The following is a 22,643-nucleotide window of genomic DNA, read 5'->3' as shown; positions in this document are numbered from 1 at the left end:
TCTGCTATATTTTGGAAGAGTTTGAGAAGGATAGGTGTTAGCTCTTCTCTAAATGCTTGATAGAATTCGCCTGTGAAGCCATCTGGTCCTGGGCTTTTGTTTGTTGGAAGATTTTTAATCACAGTTTCAATTTCAGTGCTTGTGATTGGTCTATTCATATTTTCTATTTCTTCCTGAGTCAGTCTTGGCAGGTTGTGCATTTCTAAGAATTTGTCCATTTCTTCCAGGTTGTCCATTTTATTGGCATAGAGTTGCTTATAGTAATCTCTCATGATCTTTTGTATTTCTGCAGTGTCAGTTGTTACTTCTCCTTTTTCATTTCTAATTCTATTGATTTGAGTCTTCTCCCTTTTTTTCTTGATGAGTCTGGCTAATGGTTTATCAATTTTGTTTATCTTCTCAAAGAACCAGCTTTTAGTTTTATTGATCTTTGCTATCGTTTCCTTCATTTCTTTTTCATTTATTTCTGATCTGATTTTTATGATTTCTTTCCTTCTGCTAACTTTGGGATGTTTTTGTTCTTCTTTCTCTAATTGCTTTAGGTGCAAGGTTAGGTTGTTTATTCGAGATATTTCCTGTTTCTTAAGGTGGGATTGTATTGCCATAAACTTCCCTCTTAGAACTGCTTTTGCTGCGTCCCATAGGTTTTGGGTCGTCGTGTCTCCATTGTCATTTGTTTCTAGGTATTTTTTAATTTCCTCTTTGATTTCTTCAGTGATCACTTCGTTATTAAGTAGTGTATTGTTTAGCCTCCATGTGTTTGTATGTTTTACAGCTCTTTTCCTGTAATTGATATCTAGTCTCATAGCATTGTGGTCGGAAAAGATACTTGATACAATTTCAATTTTCTTAAATTTACCAAGGCTTGATTTGTGACCCAAGATATGATCTATCCTGGAGAATGTTCCATGAGCACTTGAGAAAAATGTGTATTCTGTTGTTTTTGGATGGAATGTCCTATAAATATCAATTAAGTCCATCTTGTTTAATGTATCATTTAAAGCTTGTGTTTCCTTGTTTATTTTCATTTTGGATGACCTGTCCATTGGTGAAAGTGGGGTGTTAAAGTCCCCTACTATGATTGTGTTACTGTCGATTTCTCCTTTTATGGCTGTTAATATTTCCCTTATGTGTTGAGGTGCTCCTATGTTGGGTGCATAAATATTTACAATTGTTATATCTTCTTCTTGGATTGATCCCTTGATCATTATGTAGTGTCCTTCTTTGTCTCTTCTAGTAGTCTTTATTTTAAAGTCTATTTTGTCTGATATGAGAATTGCTACTCCAGCTTTCTTTTGGTTTCCATTTGCATGGAATATCTTTTGCCATCCCCTTACTTTCAGTCTGTATGTGTCTCTAGGTCTGAAGTGGGTCTCTTGTAGACAGCATATATATGGGTCTTGTTTTTGTATCCATTCAGCCAGTCTGTGTCTTTTGGTGGGAGCATTTAGTCCATTTACATTTAAGGTAATTATTGATATGTATGTTCCTATTCCCATTTTCTTAATTGTTTTGGGTTCGTTATTGTAGTTCTTTTCCTTCTGTTGTGTTTCTTGCCTAGAGAAGTTCCTTTAGCATTTGTTGTAAAGCTGGTTTGGTGGTGCTGAACTCTCTCAGCTTTTGCTTGTCTGTAAAGGTTTTAATTTCTCCATCAAATCTGAATGAGATCCTTGCTGGGTAGAGTAATCTTGGTTGCAGGTTTTTCTCCTTCATCACTTTAAGTATGTCCTGCCACTCCCTTCTGGCTTGTAGAGTTTCTGCTGAGAGATCAGCTGTTATCCTGATGGGGATTCCCTTGTGTGTTATTTGTTGTTTTTGCCTTGCTGCTTTTAATATGATTTCTTTGTGTTTAATTTTTGACAGTTTGATTAATATGTGTCTTGGTGTATTTCTCCTTGGATTTATTCTGTATGGGACTCTCTGTGCCTCCTGGACTTGATTAACTATTTCCTTTCCCATATTAGGGAAGTTTTCAACTATAATCTCTTCAAATATTTTCTCAGTCCCTTTCTTTTTCTCTTCTTCTTCTGGAACCCCTATAATTCGAATGTTGGTGCGTTTAATGTTGTCCCAGAGGTCTCTGAGACTGTCCTCTGTTCTTTTCATTCTTTTTTCTTTATTTTGCTGTGCAGCAGTTATTTCCTCTATTTTATCTTCCACCTCACTTATCCGTTCTTCTGCCTCAGTTATTCTGCTATTGATCCCATCTAGAGTATTTTTTATTTCATTTATTGTGTTTTTAATCGATGCTTGATTCGTCTTTAGTTCTTCTAGGTCCTTGTTAACTGTTTCTTGCATTTTGTCTATTCTATTTCCAAGATTTTGGATCATCTTTACCATCATTATTCTGAATTCTTTTTCAGATAGACTGCCTATTACCTCTTCATTTGTTAGGTCTGGTGGGTTTTTATCTTGCTCCTTCTCCTGCTGTGTGTTTTTCTGTCTTCTCATTTTGCTTATGTTACTGTGTTTGGGGTCTCCTCTTTGCAGGCTGCAGGTTCGTAGTTCCCGTTGTTTTTGGTGTCTGTCCCCAGTGGCTAAGGTTGGTTTAGTGGGTTGTGTAGGCTTCTTGGTGGAGGAGACTACTGCCTGTGTTCTGGTGGATGAGGCTGGATCTTGTCTTTCTGGTGGGCAGGTCCACGTCTGGTGGTGTGTTTTGGGGTGTTTGCGGACTTTTTATGATTTGAGGCAGCCTCTCTGCTAATGGGTGGTGTTGTGTTCCTGTCTTGCTAGTTGTTTGGCATAGGGTGTCCAGCACTATAGCTTGCTGGTCGTTGAGTGAAGCTGGGTGCTGGTGTTGAGATGGAGATCTCTGGAAGATTTTCGCCGTTTGATATTATGTGGAGCTGGGAGGTCTCTTGTGGACCAGTGTCCTGAAGTTGGCTCTCCCACCTCAGAGGCACAGCACTGACTCCTGGCTCCTCAATTTGGGATGATTTGTTGTCTATTCATGTATTCCACTGATGCAGGGTACATGAAGTTGATTGTGGAGCTTTAATCCGCTGCTTCTGAGGCTGCTGGGAGAGGTTTCCCTTTCTCTTCTTTGTTCTCACAGCTCCTGGGTCTCAGCTTTGGATTTGGCCCCGCCTCTGCGTGTAGGTCGCCGGAGGGCGTCTGTTCTTCGCTCAGACAGGACAGGGTTAAAGGAGCAGCCTCTTCGGGGACTCTGGCTCACTCAGGCCGGGCGGGAGGGAGGGGCACGGAGTGCGGGGCGTGCCTGCAGCGGCAGAGGTCGGCGTGACGTTGCACCAGCCCGGGGCGGGCCTTGCGTTCTCCCAGGGAAGCCGCCCCTGGATCCCGGGACCCCGGCAGTGGCAGGCTGCACAGGCTCCCGGAAGGGCGGCGCGGACAGTGACCTGCGCTCGCACACAGGCCTCCTGGCGGCGGCAGCAGCAGCCCCAGCGTCCCACGCCCGTCTCCGGGCTCCGCGCCTTCAGCCGCGACTCGCGCCCGTCTCTGGAGCTCCTCTACGCGGCGCTCTTAATCCCCTCTCCCCGCGCACCAGGAAACCAAGAGGGAAGAAAAAGTCTCCTGCCTCCTCGGCAGCCCCAGAGTCCTCCCGGACTCCCTCCCGGCCAGCTGTGGCACACCAGCCCCCTTCAGGCTGAGTTCTCGCCGCCAGTCCCAGTCCTCTCCCTGCGCTCCGACCGAAGCCCGAGCCCCAGATCCAGCGCCGCCCGCCACGGCGGGGGAGCAGACAAGCCTCTCGGGCTGGTGAGCGCCGCTCGGCACCGCTCCTCTCCGCGGGAATCTCCGAGATATTTGTTTTTGTTTTTATTTTTTTTTTTGCGGTACGCGGGCCTCTCACTGCTGTGGCCTCCCCCGTTGCGGAGCACAGGCTCCGGACGCGCAGGCTCAGCGGCCATGGCTCACGGGCCCAGCCGCTCCATGGCACGTGGGATCTTCCTGGACCGGGGCACGAACCCGTGTCCCCTGCATCGGCAGGTGGACTCTCAACCACTGTGCCACCAGGGAAGCCCCCTGATAAGATATTTTATCTCACACATTTTGTATGTTTGAATTTATGACCACATTTTTCAGAGTTGTAAAAAGTTAAAAATAATAAAAATGACATTTAGGTGAATGTTTGCAGAACCTCAGAAGCAGCCTTGGGAGCAAAGTTTAAAAGCCATAGGTTTGAATTATCTCCTTTGTGTCCACCAAGAAACAAGCCAAAAATGCAAATGTAACCAATGATCTAGCCAGCAATGAACACCTAGCAACTACCTACTGGAGGAGGATGAACTGTCACAACCCCAACTCAAGATCTACCACGTGAACAAGAGGCCTGGGCAACAGCCTTTCCTCTCCCTGCTGCCAGGCTTCCCAAACCAACCCGACGTGCCCAGAGTATACGACCCCAGCCAAGCGCGCCCACCCCCAGGAACCGAGCTCTTGACCCTCAGCCTAGAGCCTGCCTTTCTCTGCTGCCTCAGGGATCACGCCAGAATCACCATCCTCTGTTTTATTTGTTGCTTCTGTTCTCACCAAAGCATTTTTTTCTTTCCCCTTCTTATTGCTCCTTCCCCTCCCCCCTGGAGGGAACCCACAGGATCCAGTGTTCAAATCCAAGCCCCCAGGGCAAAGTGGGCCCAGAGATGCCAAGGCTAACATGTTTCCCTTTCAACAGCCAAGTTCCTTTTCTTCTCCTCGTCTAGTGTTCTTACCCAGACCTGCCATAAATTCCCCCTTATGACCTGGCTGCACGTCTGCCAAGCAAAAAGCCGAGGGTAGTACAGCCAACCTGGAGCCTGGCACTAAGAAATAAATCCTCTCCAGGGGAAAAAAAACAATGCTCTCTACACAGAAATGTTTAATAAACAGCAGGACATGGTCTACTCCAGCAAAATGCCTGAGCACAGTGGTATCAGGATTGGTGACCGTGGACACCCAACACATTCCAACAGTTCTGCAGCCAGCGCCCAGCCCTATACACAGTTCAAACCAAACACGTTGTTGGTTACATCGTGGGGCCTTCCTTAATCACTTAAGTCTGAAATCCTTCTCAAGCCATCTTAAGGGGGAAAAAAGGACTACTGTATTTTTTCTAGTAAGCATTTTATCATTAATAATAATATAATCAACCACATTTGTACAGCACGTTAGCATCGCCAGAGCTCTTAAAGTTACCTCATTTACTCCTCACAGAAAGTCTAATGCAGGTGCCGTCCTTTAACAAATAAGGAAGTGGGTTCAGAAAAGTGACATGACCAGGGGGTCACAGAAACTGTCAGCAGCAGAAAAAGGGCCTTAGGGCTTCCCTGGTGGCGCAGTGGTTGAGAGTCAGCCTGCCAATGCAGGGGACATGGGTTCGAGCCCTGGTCCGGCAAGATCCCACATGGTGCGGAGCAACTAAGCCCGTGCGCCACAACTACTGAGCCCACGCGCCACAACTACCGAAGCCAGGCGCCTAGAGCCTGTGCTCCGCGACAAGAGAAGCCACTGCGGCATGAGGCCCGTGCGTAGCAAGGAAGACCCAGTGCAGCCATAAATAAATAAATAAGCAAGCAAGCAAGTAAGTAAATTTATAAAATAAATAAATAAATAAATACAGGTCCTGTCCTCACCGGTTCCATCCCTCTCGAGATGAGGTCCCTCTGCCCCACAGTCTGGGGCAGGGAATGGGGGAGGGGTGTGGCCCAAGGCTGCCGAGGCTGAGCCCCCATAACGTGCAGGTGATTCAGGCCCCGGCAAGGGGAGGGGCTGACACGACTATCCGGCTGTGGTTTCCCTCGAAATGAGGACTTGCACACCTTCGTGCTCGGGATGGTTAATTTGGGCTTTGGGTCTTTTCAAATTACTCAAGAACCATGAAATTCTTTGCATGTCACATCTGTTTTCTGGTCTGAGGGTGTGTTTGTGTGTGTGGCCACATGCATATTTGTGTGTGTAGTGGTTAATCACACGACACGGAGAAAAAGAAAAATCCACCCAAGTGCGCAGGTGTGCTTTGTAACTGATGTCATTTGTTGTGATCTTAAACATAGCAACAGATTTTGCTTTAGAGCAAACTGAGCTAAATTCCACGTAACATGAATCAAATTACTATGGAAACTAAATTGATCCCACTTACTGAGCACCGGTTACAGAAAAAAACAAAAACAAAAACACTTCACCAACTGCTATGACCACAAGGGCCTACAGGACAAGGTAAATGAAATTTTTCTGGACCCTGAAATTCACCAGCAATTCAGAGGGGAGAAAATTGAGACGATCATCCTATATTCAACCATTCTTTATTATTTGGAAGAAGTCCTTCACCACCCACCTACTAAACTAGATTTTAACAAATAACTGGATCTTGGTGCAGGGCCTAGGCTAAGAATGCTTCTCTTAGTGCAACTTCTAGAAACGTGATGGATTTCCTTAAACTATATATCTTTTTCCCTTCAAGTTGAATAACTCCATTCCTGATAGCAAAACACCCACTCTCCCCACTCCTTGGGGCCACTGCAGTTGTTTCTCAGCTGTCTAAGCAAGTGCATCCCTGAGCTATTGGGTCTGCCCATCCTGCGCGAGGCTGCCCTCCTCCAGCTTCCGGGAAAACAGCTGTCCAAGCACTCCATCACCCCACGCCCCGCCGAGCTCACCTACAGAAGGCGACTCTGACAAACAAGCAAGGTTTAAGTTCCCCACGACTGAACATTAAGTAAGGACCCTGTCTCTTTTGGTTACCTATTGCTAACAAACCACCCTGAAATTCAGGGTCTAAAACCCACCAGAGGTATTTAGATGGGGACTGGGGCTGGAACGTCCAAGGCTTCACTCACCCACTGGGCACTTTGGTGGGGATGGTAGAAAGCCAGAACTTTTCTATATGTGGCTAACTGAAGCTTCTTTACACGGCAGCCGGATCCTGAAGGCACACACTCCCAAAAAGGCAGGAAGCGAAAGCTGCCAGGTCTTTTAAAGACTAAATGTAGAAGGACCCCAGCTTCACTGCCACCGCATTCACAGGGCCAGCCCGAATACAAGGGGAGGGGAAATACACGCTACCTCTTGACGGGGGAGGGATGAAAACATCTGCAGCCAGCCTTGCTCCGCCACGCTGTCTTCCCATGTTTACTCTAAGAAGGATATGCTGATATAATCTCTATGGTCTTAGGGCCAGACCTAAAATCTGCGCTTCAAGGTCACACAGCCTACCTACCATTTTGGTCTGAAACAGAGCACAGTGAAAGGAGCTCAATGAACGGATACATATATTAGCCCAACTTGTTACGAGGTCACAAAGCCCTGTCTGCAACACCCAACTGTCAACAACCACACGGCATCTGATGAACCAAAACCAAACAAAACCAGCTTACACCTCTCTGTCAAACATTTCGAAAGTGAAGGTGGAATCTAAAGACACGTAAGGAAACCTTTACGTCCTCACACATTCCTGTCTGTCCTGTCTTTATATCTCAGCAGAAGCAAAATATGTGGCACAGAATTTTGAAAAGGAAACAAAAAGTGCCTTCCGGGGGCTGCGGGGGAGGGATGCAGTGGGAGGCTGGGGTCAGCAGATGCACACTATTATATGCAGAATGGATACACAACAAGGTCCTGCTGTATAGCACAGGGAACTATAGTCAATATCCTGTGATCAACCAAAATGGCAAAGAGTAGGGAAAAGAATGTATACACATATATAACTGAATCACTCAGCTGTACAGCAGAAATTATCACAACACTGCAAATCAACTATACTTCAGTAAAAAAAAATTTTTTTTTTTTTTGGCGGTACGCAGGCCTCTCACTGTTGTGGCCTCTCCCGTTGCGGAGCACAGGCTCTGGACACGCAGGCCCAGCGGCCATGGCTCATGGACCCAGCCGCTCCGAGGCATGTGGGATCTTCCCGGACCGGGGCACGAACCTGTGTCCCCTGCATCAGCAGGCGGACTCTCAACCACTGTACCACCAGGGAAGCCCCACACAAAAAAGTTTTTTTTAAAGGTGCCTTCCTATCATCTGTGAGAGGAACAACTGGAGGGACGGGTCCCTCATAAAGCTCAAAGGTGATATTAGATGCTGATTGTTTTTCCTCTAGAAAATCAGATGATTTGTACTTTTAAAAATAGCGACTTTATTTTCCTAGGCTCCAGGGAAGCTGGGTTAATTCAAGTTTTGTATCTACCAAGGTGCCTCCATGTGATTTACAGACAGGACATAGTCTCTGACGTGACAAACCTGGGGTCCTGGCATGTCTTGCGACTCCCCCTGGGCCACTACCCCCTTCCTTCTCTACACTCCAGCCTCATCATGATCCCTTAGTTCCTCCAATGCACCCAACTCCCTTCCCCATGCAGGACCTCCGTGTGCACGGGCGCAAGGTTCCTTCCTCCTGGACTCCCTTCCACCCAGGCAGGCCACACCTCACACATCAGGCCTCGGTCATAGTTGGCTCTTGAGAGGAGGTTCTCCTGATCTCCCTTCTTCAAAGAGGCCTCCCTATTACTTTCTCTGTCTCAGACTCCTGTTTACGTCCTTTGGCATATTTATGGAAATACTCTATTTAGTAGTGTCTTTTTACTATATATAAAGTCTTTTTACTATATATAATATAATATATATATATATATTATATATATACATTTTACTATATATACAGTAGCTAGAACATAAGCCTCCCAGAGCAGTGGCCATGTCTCTCTTTTTCAACACTTGCATCTCTAGAACAGCACCTGGAATGTGAAAGGAATTCAGAAGGGTCACTTATCCTTGCTGACCTTCATGTGCATAAAGGAAGCAACAGCAGGTAAATCACACAACCTCTCTGGAGTTTATTTTTTTGTTAAAGCGGGGAGGCTGCATTAAATAATATGAACTTCCTGCCAGCTTTACCACTGAACTGTAGCTTATTCCACAGCTGTCACCGAGAGACTTGGGCTTAGTAAATAAATAGCTAGTATTTCATCAGTAAGGATTTGTTTTCTAGTCTCTAATTTCCAATAAATTTAACATTGCAAAACCTTACAACAAATAAAATGTCTGGGGCGAAAAACTATCCATGATGTTATGTTAGACTTTAAGTATCTTAAAGGCATATAAGAAAAGTCTAATATATGAAAAAAATATCAGAAGTAATGAAGTTTTTATATCTTTCATACGTTTGGAATTTATCTTCTACACCAGGGATGATGTCCAATCTATAACAAACCATAGTCCTAGGTTTGAAGTTGTAATTTGCTGACAATCTCATTTCAAGCACATCCAAAATTAGCAACTAATTCTTTACACATACTTATTAATAGACTCCTGAAATTCAGAGATTAGATTAGAGAGAAGCACACTCAGTGTGTAGCGCAGAAAATATACAAGAAGAAAAATAAAGACTGATTTTAATATAATTATTACCAAACAAACATGCTAATCAATGAGGGAAGCTACTTAATTCCTACATTTTTATTCTACTTAATAGCAAAATACACAATTAATATGTGCAACTACATAACTGTTGATAAAATTACTGATCTATAATCAACTGTACATTTTGGTTTGTAATTTGGTTTTCATAATTTACAGATCTAAAGGGTAACTTAAATTATGACAACTCTGTTTGGGTTTAATGAGAATCAGAAAGAACTCTTCTAGAAATACCTCTAGGGGAAAGGTAGCCACTGTCATAAAGTGATCTTGGTTGGCCTTTAAAAAAGAGAATAAATCACTTTGCTATACACCAGAAAGTAACACGACACTGTAAATTAACTACACTTCAATTTAAAAAAAAAAAGGCAAATAAACCACTAAAGCCTTGAAAGTCCTTTTAACTTAAAGTCTAAAGTTGGCTGACACCTGGTAGTTTACTGAATCATAAAATCTTTTTTTAAGAATAATTTTTATTGATTTTTTTCATAGTTCTTCCATAGAGTCCAGTAGAAAATTCATTAACTCTAAAAGGATAAGGACAAGACCCAGGCAGCAATAATAATTAAGATGAACCACAAATGTGTTTGCCAATATAAATTCAGCTGACAAGTTTGCTGGGTATCCAATCCTTAAACATCTATGAAGAACTTTCATCTTCTTCAGAGGAAATAATAATAAAAACACCTAACACTTATTAACCACTAAGTGCCAGGAACTATGCTAAACAGCTGGCATAGATTGTATCCCACTGAATTCTTAAATTTAAATCTTAAAATAATCTATCTGATTCCAGACATGCTCCAAGGACAAAGAAGAATAAAACAGGCAAAGGGATTGGGGAGAAAGACAAAAGAAGGACCACATGCCCTTTATTCAAAAAGAACGACTCAAATCCTTACTCTCAGTCTATTTAGTCTCACTTCATAAACAATCCTAACAAACTTCCCTAAACACCTTCTAAGTCCTTAGCAGGTCAGAGGGAGGCGGGCTACTAGACTCATGGCTCTAAGAAGTGGTAACTGACGAGAAAGAGAGATGAGAAATCAACAATAAGCAGCAAACTCATCTCAGAGATGATGGACGTCTTGAGAACTTTAATGATGAAGCAAAGTGTATTATATACCTTATTAAGCCCCGATAGCAACATTAATAAAACATTTCCATAAAGAATGACTAGATTATATGATAATCCATGGCTGTGAGGGTAACAGTGAGTCCAAAAAAAAAAACCCCCCACTGAGATATGCTTAGAATGTTCTACTTAAGAAGGCATGAAAAGGAGTAAGAGAATCATGTGAACCACCCCTGGACAGTTCACTTGCAAAAGACCCTTAAGACGTAGCTGGAGTGTAGCAGGGAGAAGAGCGGTTCCGGCATCAAGCCGCCTGGTACTGAAGTCCTGCTACCCTCTTCCCGTGTGCCTCTAGACAAGCCACACACTTTCCTGTTTAAAAAAATGAGACGCGGGCCCAGGTGACCTTTAAAGTCCTTTGCACTTCTGCTTTTAAACACTACAGAGAAGAAAGCACGTATTACCACTTCTCTGAAATTCATGAAAGTCTGACGCCCCGTCAACACTTTCAAGAAGCGGAGTTTTCAAAAGCCACAAAAATGCGCTCAGTTAATATTTACAGAAGGAAGATAACTTTTGCTACCTGGAGAAAAGTCATATTTGCAGGTAAGATACAACAGGACAGACCGGTCTTGCCGGTCTAGAATCAGAATCCCACTTTCACTTGCTTCTTGCAGCTGGAAACTGAGGAGAAAACTATTGCTTTCATTTCTAAGCTATTTTGGGAGAGAAGCTTTTCTCCATATACATGGCAAATATCCAACTGGAACACTCTGTTGCTCTTAACATAGGTATTGCACAGCCTCCTTTGCACGGAAACTTACCTTGTGGGCTGAGCCACAGAAGAACACCCCACCTCCAGAAAGAGTTACCGCATGAACAAACAAAAGTGAAAGAACATGTGAGAATAAACGCGCTAAATCAGTATTTACACCAGGGGTTACTGACCAACTCAAAACCCAGGTTTAGGCTGTCACTAGCATTAACTTCTTAAACTAGTTGTTCTCAATCCTGACTACGTGTCAGAGTTACCGGGGTGCCACTCTCCCCCGAACAGTCAATCCACTCCTAGCCAAGGGGTCCTTGAATGAGCTGGACAATCAGAATCAGTGAAATTCTCCTTACCCAGCCTGCATCGTCCTTGGCAGATTCCATTCCATTAAGAGTCAACCGATTAATAAGCAGAAAAGAGGAATACATTAAAATAAAATTAAAAATCTGATAACCAGTGGCTTAATTCTTCCTGCTGTACTGAACCATTTAAACCCTATTCTGAATGCAGGGTGGGAAATAAAAAAGTGGCCTTCAATAGGCCTGGAAATGCTTGCATGAACCTAGGATGATTTTTGAGTTGTGAAGCAATGACTTTTTAAACCTGTGTTCGACCCTCTATTCTGCAGATAAACACCATTTAGTCCTGCCCCGCCCTGACCCCAATATAACCGACCTTCCCTGCCCCCCCTTCCCCCCCACTTCAGGCAAATCTTCCTGCATCTGTTTTGCTTGGCAACACACACCAGCATTCCAACACAGGCCACCTGGCCACTGAGAGAAGATTGCAACATATTCAGCAAAATAAGAAACCTGTTCAAAAGGAAAAACTATCTGGAGGGAGGGTTCTGGGAGCAAAGATCAGCGGATCGCCGGGCTCCACTTAGTAAGGGAGGGACCTCTGAACCACTTCGCATCCTGCCCTGACCCTTTCCTGGTTGTAAGGTTGCGAGACTGTTCCCAGGCCCGCTCTCTCCAATGAAACTTTCCATCCTCCGAGGACTCCACTGGCTTCTCCAAATCCAGAACCTCTGCACGGGAATTAGTAGGTCAGTTCAAAGAAATGAGGATCAATTGGCTGTGGCCACCTTCTGATGCCCACAGGAAGGACATCAGTACAAGGCACGACATCTGGTATTTCCCTTTGTCTCAATCCACATTATCAGGGAAATTGCCAGTTGCTGAGACAAAGGAGCATCAATTTCCTTAGCAGTGACTTAAGAATTCTCTCCCCGTCTCATGTCTTCTCCATGAACTGAGACTGTGACCGTGTTTCAAGGCCTCAGCCTGTCAAAGAAACACAATGAAACAGAGGGCAAAAACGATGACCTCAGGAATCGGGGGGAAAGACGCAGAAACCCCTGCTCCCGGACCCCACTTCTGAAGGGACTGCCTGTCTCTGGGGCTGAGGCTTGCAGAATAAATGAGCTATTTTAAAAGCTGCATATCTGCTTTGTAGCCCACACATTATTCATCAATGGACAATATGCCTTATAATAAATGCAATCTGCAAATCAGAAGCAGACTCCCTGGTGCAAACCTGCAAAAATAAATCCACCCACATCCTGCCGTGACACAGGCAGCAGAAAGCATCTTGAAATAACACTTGCTTAAGGAGAATAAATGCTTCCCATTTTCTAGGCACTGCAACATGAATATGACAGTCTAAGTACTAAGGTTTGACAGTCTAAGAATTGAGGTTAGACTAACTCCTGAGAAAAGTGATGACTGTTCCTAGGATCTGGGAGGATAAATGTGTGGAACAGGGACAAGAGCCAAGGCCAGGGCTCGGGCTCTGCCACCCTCTAAGCTGACATTTACGACTACTGTGGCCTCCCTCTTCCTACTTTGCAGTCCCCGTACAGGAGCCAGCGTGGGCCATGACGATGTAAATGGGATCACATCCATCACTCCTGTGCTCACTGCCTTCTGTGGCCTGCCAGCCTCGCATCCTCACAGCAGCCTTCTCCCTCCATGCCATACCCACTCCATCACCACTGGCTTCAAAGCCTACACATCCCATCCCGCTGCGCCCATTTTAGCCACGTTCACCTCCACGCTGGTCCTCCTACTCTCCCAGCAGGTGCTCAAAGAACAGCTCTGCGGAAGGCAGGCAGGCAGGCAAGGAAGGAATTCATTCAACTCCACATTTGATGGCAAAGAAAGGAATTATTCATGCCAATAACCATACCCCCAAATTCTTCAGTAACATTTCACATTAAAAAACAATTTGTTGAAACCTGCAAAACATGATCAAGGAAATTCTTGGGCAAATATAGAAACCACATCACTGGTGGTTTCTACCTTCAGTCTTTCAAAACACGGTCCCTCCCACTGACCCACTAGGACAAATCCTAGTCATCTTTCCAGATCCGGTTCCAATCTTCCCTTTGCATGACATCACTCCTGTCCATCATGACCCACGGTATCCTGTCCTGTGTGTAAGCATGCCTTAATGTGGGAATATAAAAGGTTGGGAAACCTGGTTTGTATCAATAGAACTTTCTGTTCAGTGGACACGACAGCTCAGATGAGGCATGCATATCCAGCAGAAGCATTGATTTCACGAGAACAGGCACCATGCAAGTGCTGATACCCCAGCAAAGGCAGCGGGTGACAGGTTGCTGACAGCGCTTCACATGCTGTATATTCAAAAATAATTATTGCACACTTGTGAGATAAAAAGAATACTCTCTGTGAGTGTGAAAATAATGCCCTCCGTTTCCTCATCTTTAAACTGGAAAGGAATTGGTCTACATAATTCCTAAGGAAACTCACAGCTCTTCAAGTTTATGAATGTAAAATAAAAAATGGCTCCTGCAGGGGCTTCCCTGGTGGCGCAGTGGTTGAGAGTCTGCCTGCCGATGCAGGGGACACGGGTTCGTGCCCCAGTGCAGGAAGATCCCACATGCCACGGGGCGGCTGGGCCCGTGAGCCGTGGCCGCTGAGCCTGCGCATCCAGAGCCTGTGCTCCGCAACAGGAGAGGCCACAACAGTGAGAGGCCCGCGTACAGCAAAAAAAAAAAAAAAAAGGCTCCTGCATACATTCGTCAGAGAAGAGTGCCATACTGCAGAATACAGGAGCATCTCTTGCTAGTATAATTTCACCCTAGGGTGCAGGCAGGCCCTTAGGCATGCTGAGTTTATATAAAACTATTTTCATTGCTTTGTCCTTTGCTGCAACATCTGGGCATCCTCACAGTATAGGCTAACGTGTAGAATATTGTATCAGGATTTAAAAAAACAGCTTCTACTACAACAAGAGATTAAATAAACTTAAATATTAAAATTACATTAAAATGTTTAAAGTTATACTACAACTCAGTATCTCTTTTTTCAAGTGGAAAAGCATACTTGGTAAGTACACAATGAATACATACTAAGCTTAAGGCACTTTTACTCATGAGAGAGAGAATATAAAGAACCAAGAGCTAGGCTGTTAGCATGTGGTGCTTAACTCGGCCTAACTCCTTAGGAAAGTTAAAGAAAGCTGTTAGTCCTACAACAGAACTCCCGGCCTGAAAAACTCCCCGCTTTGAAGAGGTGCTACGTTCTCTGGTTAGAGCTTAGTATACGTGTCTCAGTATTTCTTTTCCACCTCAACTCTTCTATTCAACTCAATTTTTAAACAACTGGACCACAGCGGCTTTTTAGTCCTCCTTGAAGAGTCAAATACCCAGTCGTGTATTTTAAAAGAAAATGAAAAAAAAAAAAAACCTCAGCAAGTATGATTATGAAGCTTTAAAAAGTCTCTCAAGGAAGTGGATGAGTTATGACATATGTGGGTCATTAAATATATTTTAAAAGTCTGTCAGTTCTGGATTGACCCACAGAGTAGGAAAGAGAAACTGTAAATCTATCAAACTATTTGAATCATCAAATACATAACAATAACGTTCCTTACCCCATCCCAGCCCCCAAGAAAGAGGTAAACAATATAATAAAAGAGGACGGATTGAAAGCAGATTCCTCAGAGTTATTACATGAGGGAAGTAAATGCCACCTGACTTACCCTGATCTATAAAAATTAAGTCCCAAATTAAGTCCCAAAAGAAGGCTGTCTAAATTCTGAAAGGCAGGTTTGCTTGGGGAAGCACTGGTCTTTTCCTCCCCAGAGGAATTTCCTCACTTTCTGCTTACCAAGTACAGGGAACAATACCTAACACTAAAATAAACACAGAGTTTTTCAAAGAATAGGTAGTTGGGGCAGCCACCTAAAGGAACCAATACAAAGTATTTGTAACATTAAGTGTGGCCACAACAGTCAATCCAGAGAAGGCAGGCCGGGTCCCTTCCAACTCAATTTAATTGTTACTTTGATTTCATTTTATGACCTCTCCCTTCACATGAAGCACTCTATTCAAAAGTGTCAGAACAGTCCTTGGTTCTAAAATGATCAGGGATTAAAAAGCAGGCTTCTTGAAATTCAATCTACTTCATCCTCCACCATGAAAGCCAAACTTCCTGTTAAAACGTGGTGATGCCTAGAGACCACCGAGGTGTCAATTCAGGACACAGCACAAAACAGGCAGGACACGGACAACTTCATTCAGGCCCACTCACGCAGGCCACCTGTTTCACTGACTGACTTTCTTATATTCCCTCTGCGTACCCATTTGCCCAAGTAAGCTGTAGCACAAAAAAATAAATAAGTAAACAAGAGATTTAAAAAGGAAAACCCATTGGGAACATCATACATCCGTGATGCATACTGAGTCAAGATAATTTCTAAAAATCTTTCCATAATCTCCATCTACCCAGAAAAATCACCAAGCTCTTGCAATACATATTTTAGCTAATATTTTCAACACTCTATCCTTTTAGCCCTTTTTCATCTTTAAACTGGAGCTGGGTTTACATCGCGGGTGGACTGTCTTGGCGTCCTCTCTTGTGTAGGACATGGAATATTATGCTGCCGGGTATGAATCAAGGGAACTGGATGATCGCAGACAGGATACTAAACCTCTCAATAATCACCAGCCAATTCTGGATTGGGTTTCCCGAGCTTCTTTTGGCATTTAGAGTGGAAACTTAGATATTCTGGTATTCGAGCATTCAATCAACAATTTCAACACCTTCCATGAATTTCCAGCTTTTTCCACATTTTTGCAAATGTCTTGGTAGTATCGTTAGGAGTTAAAAAAGGTCAATATATTTAGGCATTAATCCATCTCACCAGTAATAATATGCAGTTAATTAGTTTTGTTAAAAAATCTGCTTATAGACTACCATTTAGATCAGCTCAATTAATTTTAAACCATCAACTATACAGAGACAGCCAACATTTATTAAATTTAAGAGAATTCTTACATGGAGTAAATTTCTTCTGGTATTGCGAACTTTTATGTAGAGATAACAGTTTTCTTATTAGCATATGTTATAAAATTGTAGTTTTATTTCAGTGCCAAGGAACTCTGTCTCCAAGCTTAGCCAAGAGAAGCAGCTGCAGCATTTATGAAAACCCTCTAAAAGTCAGTATCTAATAAGGCCTATTCCCAAATTCGGTCCTCATTTGTAAACCACATAACGTGAAAATTTTGTACAGATAACATTAGATTGCTGCTCAAAAGCCACGGCCCATAAGAAGGAAAAGTAAACAACTGGAAACATGGCATGGAAAAAAATATATATATATATGTGTGTGTGTGTGTGTGTGTGTATATATAACCAAAATGGCATGGTAAACAAATAACGTGTCTGAAATGCCAGCAGAAATAACTATGTTTAAGTTTCAAAATTCAATAGCGCAAATACAACTAAAGGTCCTGTGCTACGACGCACAGCTCACAAATTAATTGAAGTCTTTTCAAGGACTGCATCATCGCAGGGCAATGCTAAGGCTCTGTGATGCTGATTATCCAAGGGGCAAATACTCAGGAAAGGTGAGATGACAGCAGAAAGCAGATCAAAGCCGTGACTAAAGTAAACATTTCCAGGTGTGCCTTAAATTCACGTTACCCTGTGTCCAAGACCCTGTGATCAAAAACCCACTGTTCACAGGTAACCTAATTACCTTCCTTGGAGAACGATCTGTACATTACAGAGACTTGGGTAAGAAGGGAAAAAACAACATAACACCTCATTTAAACCTCACCGTAAACCTGGGAGTTGGACGTTTTTAGCCTCCTCTTTCACTGACGAGAGAGAACACGCAGAGAGGGAGTCTTAACTCCCCCGGGACACGTCAGGCATCTGCACAGTCCAGTCCATTAGGCCAGTGCTCCAAGGCACCAAATGGAGTGGCCATCTCCAAAATTCTCAGCATTAGGACGTCACATCACAGAAAGCATTAAACTGCATTTTGGCTACACAGGCTTCTCAACTGTGCAAAGATATACATATTTTTAAAATTCCTATTCTGTATATATGCAAAATGATAGAATGTGATACTGTCATTAGTTATCACACCTAATGAAGTATCACATACCTTGGTTGGAAACAGTAAAATAACACTATTTCACATGATAGTTGGGAAGGCTGAGTGAGACTGGGATGGTTATACAGACTAAGTGAAATGAAGGCAGGCACTCTTCAAATTGTGAAGTGTTTCAGAGATGTGAGTTGTCACCTGCAAGCCCTATGTGTTTGTGTGTATACGCACCTACTGATGCACTACCTACACTTTTCAAAACATCCATCTAAGTTGAAATTTCAAGTTCCATAATATTGGAATGTGCCCGTATAGAACCACGTTAAGAGAGACAGCCAAGAAGAAAAAGTTTACAGAATCCAATCAGAGACCAAGTCAATGAAAGGAATACTAGCTTTTTTTTATCCACTGCATTGTTGTGGTGGTGCTTTTAAATAAAGGGGTGGTTTATACATATTTTCCTAGAGTTATTTTTTAAGGTAAAAAAGAGACAAGAACTAATACTAATTTCAAAATTGTTCTGTAGAGTCAAATCACCTTCTCTGAAAGAGATTCAAACTAAAATTCCCCCCCAAACAAAAATAGTTTGGGTATTCCTTTGTCGTTCAGTGAAATGGATTTTTAATCACAGAAGACTACCATGTTACTTCTAGGAAGTGTAAGTCCACGGAGAGGGCACGAGGAAAATTCAGAGAACCTGGGATGAAGGAAAGAAGGAACACTCCTTCCCTGTAGTGTTATGTGGTGGGTGTCAGAATACGTGTTTTTGCCCCCGCCGTGGGCCCTTCTAACTCTGTTTACATTATGAATTTTGTATCAGCAAGAAACTGAGATAGTCCCAGAAACTTTCCAAGGACCCAGTGTAACGTGGGATTAGAAAACTGGCATGACAGCGTGGTGAAAGGGGACACAAATGCCTGGTAAACAGTGATCCCACTTCCTCAAAATAACTGTCATGCAGTTAAGAAGCTCATAACCAAACCAAGGAACCCAAAAAACTAATTTAAGAAAATAACTGAATTATTCGTAAATGACCATTAAAATGCTACAAACTGAACTGATGAGTTGTAAGAATTCTGAAATATTACAGCTGATTATAACTGATAACTCTAAAAACCAATTCTACTTTACAGAGGTGTCAGACCAGGTAGAAAATCAATGATCACATGGGGTCCCAGGAATCTGATCAGCATTTTTTAGAATCACGTTGCATTTTGGATTTATTCACGACAGTCATGACAGGATGTTTGGGAGGCACAGACAGAGAAAATTTCTCAACTGTAGTAAGGTCTAAGGCATAGATCATGACATATGAACACATTCGCAAAAGGAATCTTGAACGGTTTTCTCCGAGAAAGATTTTTGACATGAGTCAAAAACCAGACTGTAATCGATTTTTCACGTAAACTAATAATGAAATGCCCTTCTGTCCAAAGCAGGAGATATTTGAAACGTCAAAAAAGCTTGGTGGCAGCCAGACTGTAGACGCCCAAGTGAATGTTTTCCCTCAAGATAAATAAGGCTGTGGCAGCTGCTGTCTACACTTACCACCCCTGCCCATATGAAACACGTACAAAGTGTTGAATGGAACAGACGGTTTTGTTATGAGACAAGTTTTGTTTTTGCTTCTTGAAGAAACAAGTTTTCGCTTAAAAGAAAACCAGCTTCCTACCAACCATTTACAAATTTCTGTAAGTGTACAAAAATACAAATACGAAAATAAAAACTACTGTGCACAAATGGAACTTACTTTCCAAGAAAAGCTCTTTATTCTAGAACTTGCATTTCCAAATTTGAAGAAATTTATTTTCCACTCTAATAGCCCTTGCAAGTTAGAATGGTCCTTGCATGTAAATCGGTATGTTCTGTTTGTTTTTTAATCACATGAGAAACTTCAAGCCAAATGAGGCTGGAATTATATAAATCCGTTTGTCCTCAACATCTAACTGCAAAATGATTTAAATTCTGATAACTGAACAGTTGTCAAAACTTTAGGAAATGCATTTCGTCCATCTTCCATGTGGTAGGTGGTCCAAATTCAGCATGGAACTGTGCTGCCCATTGAAGCCTACACCTGTTGTGACGGTACTTTCTTGAGTTGAAGGATAGAAGCTATTATCAAAATTTTATTGAAATTTGTACCACTGTATAAAAATGGTATTGGTTCAGACCAAGACAATGCGCTCAGATATTTCCTAATAGAAGGGATAGAGATAATAAAAGGGTTTATAGAAGGGAAAAGAAGAAGAAACAGTTATACAACACCAAGAAAAAGATAATATTTGCATCTAGCACCTGATTACGCTTTCAAAATGGTGAAAACCAATGATGGAGCAGTGATAAAATTTACTCAAATGGCCCAAAATATTTCTCAACACAAAAGGCGATACGATTCCACAGTCATACTCAGTCATCCACTTTGGAGAGTCACCATTCACAACTGAAACCCAAACAAAAAGTCTCCTAGACATTTCATTGTTGTATCCTCAAAACCAGCAATCACGGGAAATTCAAGGAAAAAAACCCAATTCAAAATATAAGGAGCTTGTCCTTTTAAAAAAAGCACTCAATGGCTAGTGACTATTAGCAAAAGAAAGCTAACTGATGAAACTTTTCATCCCGCAACAAAGGATGAAAGCTGCAGTCATCATTTGCCTTGGTGGAGTTAGCAGCTGTCTTTCTGTGCTCCATTTCACTGAAAGGGAGAGAGCAAGGACACAGGAGCAATAAAGGCCAAAATCTGTTGCAGGGCGTCTGTTTCCACAGCTGGAGGCAGGGCACTTACTATTCTATATACAGCAGTCCAGCTTAGACACTCAAGTGGGCAGTGTTAATTGCAGGGCTGCGCAATCTGACCATTAACAAGTCCCCAATCAGTTTCGCCTTGCCTTGGCCCATAAGCCAATCTGCTTCAAAAACACATTTCCTCCTGTCCCACGAGTGTGACTATGCTTGTTCAGTATTACTTAATGGGACAAAAAACCAAAGACAATACATTATATAACAAGGGCTGGCCCTCTACAGTTAAAGGCCATTAGGAAGAACTGGTCCAACTTGACATAACAATTATTAAGAAACTAGACAAGTTTAACGTGAGATTCTCTCACCTTCATTAGAACTGATTGTTTTTCAAAGGCATGTGTTGTCACAGACTGTATCTGCAAGCAGTTTTTAAATGCATTTCCAACGTCAACACGTTGGGGCACTGCAGATTAACTTAAAAGTAATACATTTTAAAAATTCTTTTATTCAGAAGGGATGAAAGGGGGGGAAGGGGTTGTCTGGATTTTTTCAAAACAGAGTTATTCGACTTTGAGGATATTTTCTAAAACACTAATTAGTTTCATGGACCTCTACCAAAAAGGCTGGACCACAAATCATGGTCCCAGAAGCCGGCCAAACATTAAGTTACACTGACCCGAAGCACGGAAACTCCCAGGAGGGAGGAGGACGGAGTTTATTTTAATTACACTGGAGAATAAGCTTGCTGGCCTTGAATCAGTCCCTACCAACCGGCCATCACATGGAAACGCGCGCTCACTTACCGAGGCGCAGGCTCCCGTGGAACCAGGGCTGGCGGCGTTATTCTCCTCGGGACTCGGAGGGGCTTCCTCTGGCCCCCGAGTCACAAGAATTCTGAAATGCTGTTGCCCCGCATTTTGATCCTGCCTGATCTTAAACGTGCAGCCCTGACCCTGTGGCGTCCTTTCCACGGAGTTGGTCCTGTGGATTTCGGGAGCCACCCTGCGGCCCCGAGGTGGCGTCTCTGGGTGGCCCGGGTGGCCGCGCTCTTCCGTGGGGCTCCCACGCTCAGCCCGGGGCTGTGTGGGGTACGAAGTGCTCCTCTCCAGACGAATGCGGGGATACCTCACCAACCTGTCCCCCTTGGTGCCAGTGAACCCAAAGTTGAAGTCACCGGCCAGCCCTGGCGCGCCGGCTTGCGGCTGCTGCAACTGGAAGACAAAGCACCGCTTCCCGGAACTTCCAGAAGCATCTGGAACATGCTGCAGGGACCAGCGCCTGGGCTCCGGCGCCGATGGGCCGCTCTGGCCGTCGGCCCCGAAGGGCGTCAGCCTCACCTGTCGCACGTCTGCGCTGGAGGCGCGGTGCTGGATGCGGAGTCCGCCGCCGCCCTCCCGGCCCCCGACGGCAGAGGGCTCGGCCTCCCCGAGGCCGTCGGGGGCTACAGGGCCCAGCACTTGGCGGCCACACATACCGTTGACCTGCGGGCCCGGAGCCCTCGCCGCTCTGGGAGGGGAGCTCTCGGGACTCTCGGGCTCTGGGGGCTCCGGACAGCCGCCCCGAGGGGCCGAGCCCGCGTCGCCGTCCAAGGCCTCGGCCAGCCCGCACCCGTCAGGGGCCCCGTCGGCCGCCTTGCGCTGCAGCGAGATCTGCACGGACGAGCTCCGGGTGGGCCGCGCGTCGAAGGGGCTCAGGAGCTGTGGGATGAACATGGACGTGCTGCGCTTGAGCGCGCCCATGTCTCCCTGCAGGCCGCCTCCGCCGTCCTCTGCTCCATTCGGGGTGAAGGGGTGAGGGCTGCTCCGCCGCGGGAGCGTGTGGAATGCCATGAAAAAGTCATCTTCTCTCTCCTGGTCTAGGATCTCTGATTCGGGGTCTGTGTTGCTGCGACCTGAGCCAAAATGAAACCGAAGCCGATGGGCCATGGTGCCCAGAGGGCCAGGGAGGGAGAGGACGAGCGTCAACAAGAAGCCCGGTGCTGCCAGAAGTCAAAAACTAAAGACACAAACTCCAAGAAAAAGCGTCCCATCTGCCAAACCGTTAGCACTGCGGCACCGAGAGCGACAGATAGCAGAAATAACCCAAGTGGCAAGCGGCATTCCAGGCATGATTGGATAAGAGCAAAAAGCTCTCATCCACACTGTGACAGAGGGTAGGATGGCCAGAACCACATGACTGCGGTCTCCCCCTCCAATGCCAGCTTGTGGACTTAGTGGAGTTTTCCCCCCTCTCGCTCTCAATTTTTTTTTTTTTTTTTTTTAAACAGCAAGAGCCTGAAACAGCACCTTCCCAGCTGCTGCTTTTCCATCAGACAGGAGTGGCCCCAGCAGGGAGCTC

The 22,643-nt window shown here is 44.2% G+C and overlaps 1 protein-coding gene across 4 annotated transcripts in view; it reads right to left on the bottom strand.

Moving 5' to 3' along the window:
- NEDD4L (NEDD4 like E3 ubiquitin protein ligase) overlaps positions 1-22,643 on the bottom strand; it is a 358,858-nt gene that overhangs the window by 126,637 nt on the left and 209,578 nt on the right. Inside the window, exon 1 of one of the 4 annotated variants that reach the window (XM_060118687.1) lies at positions 21,110-22,135. The exons of the other annotated variants lie outside the window; for them this stretch is intronic. Coding sequence (XP_059974670.1) covers positions 21,110-22,135 — 1,026 coding nt within the window. Of the gene's footprint in view, positions 1-21,109; positions 22,136-22,643 lie in introns of those variants that run through there. 4 annotated transcript variants of the gene reach the window in all.

This window comes from Mesoplodon densirostris, chromosome 15 (genome assembly GCF_025265405.1).
Source record: "Mesoplodon densirostris isolate mMesDen1 chromosome 15, mMesDen1 primary haplotype, whole genome shotgun sequence".
NCBI classification, from domain to species: Eukaryota; Metazoa; Chordata; class Mammalia; order Artiodactyla; family Ziphiidae; genus Mesoplodon; species Mesoplodon densirostris.
The sequence above is the reverse complement of the archived record's forward strand: the minus strand, read 5'-3'. Positions and strand labels throughout refer to the sequence as shown.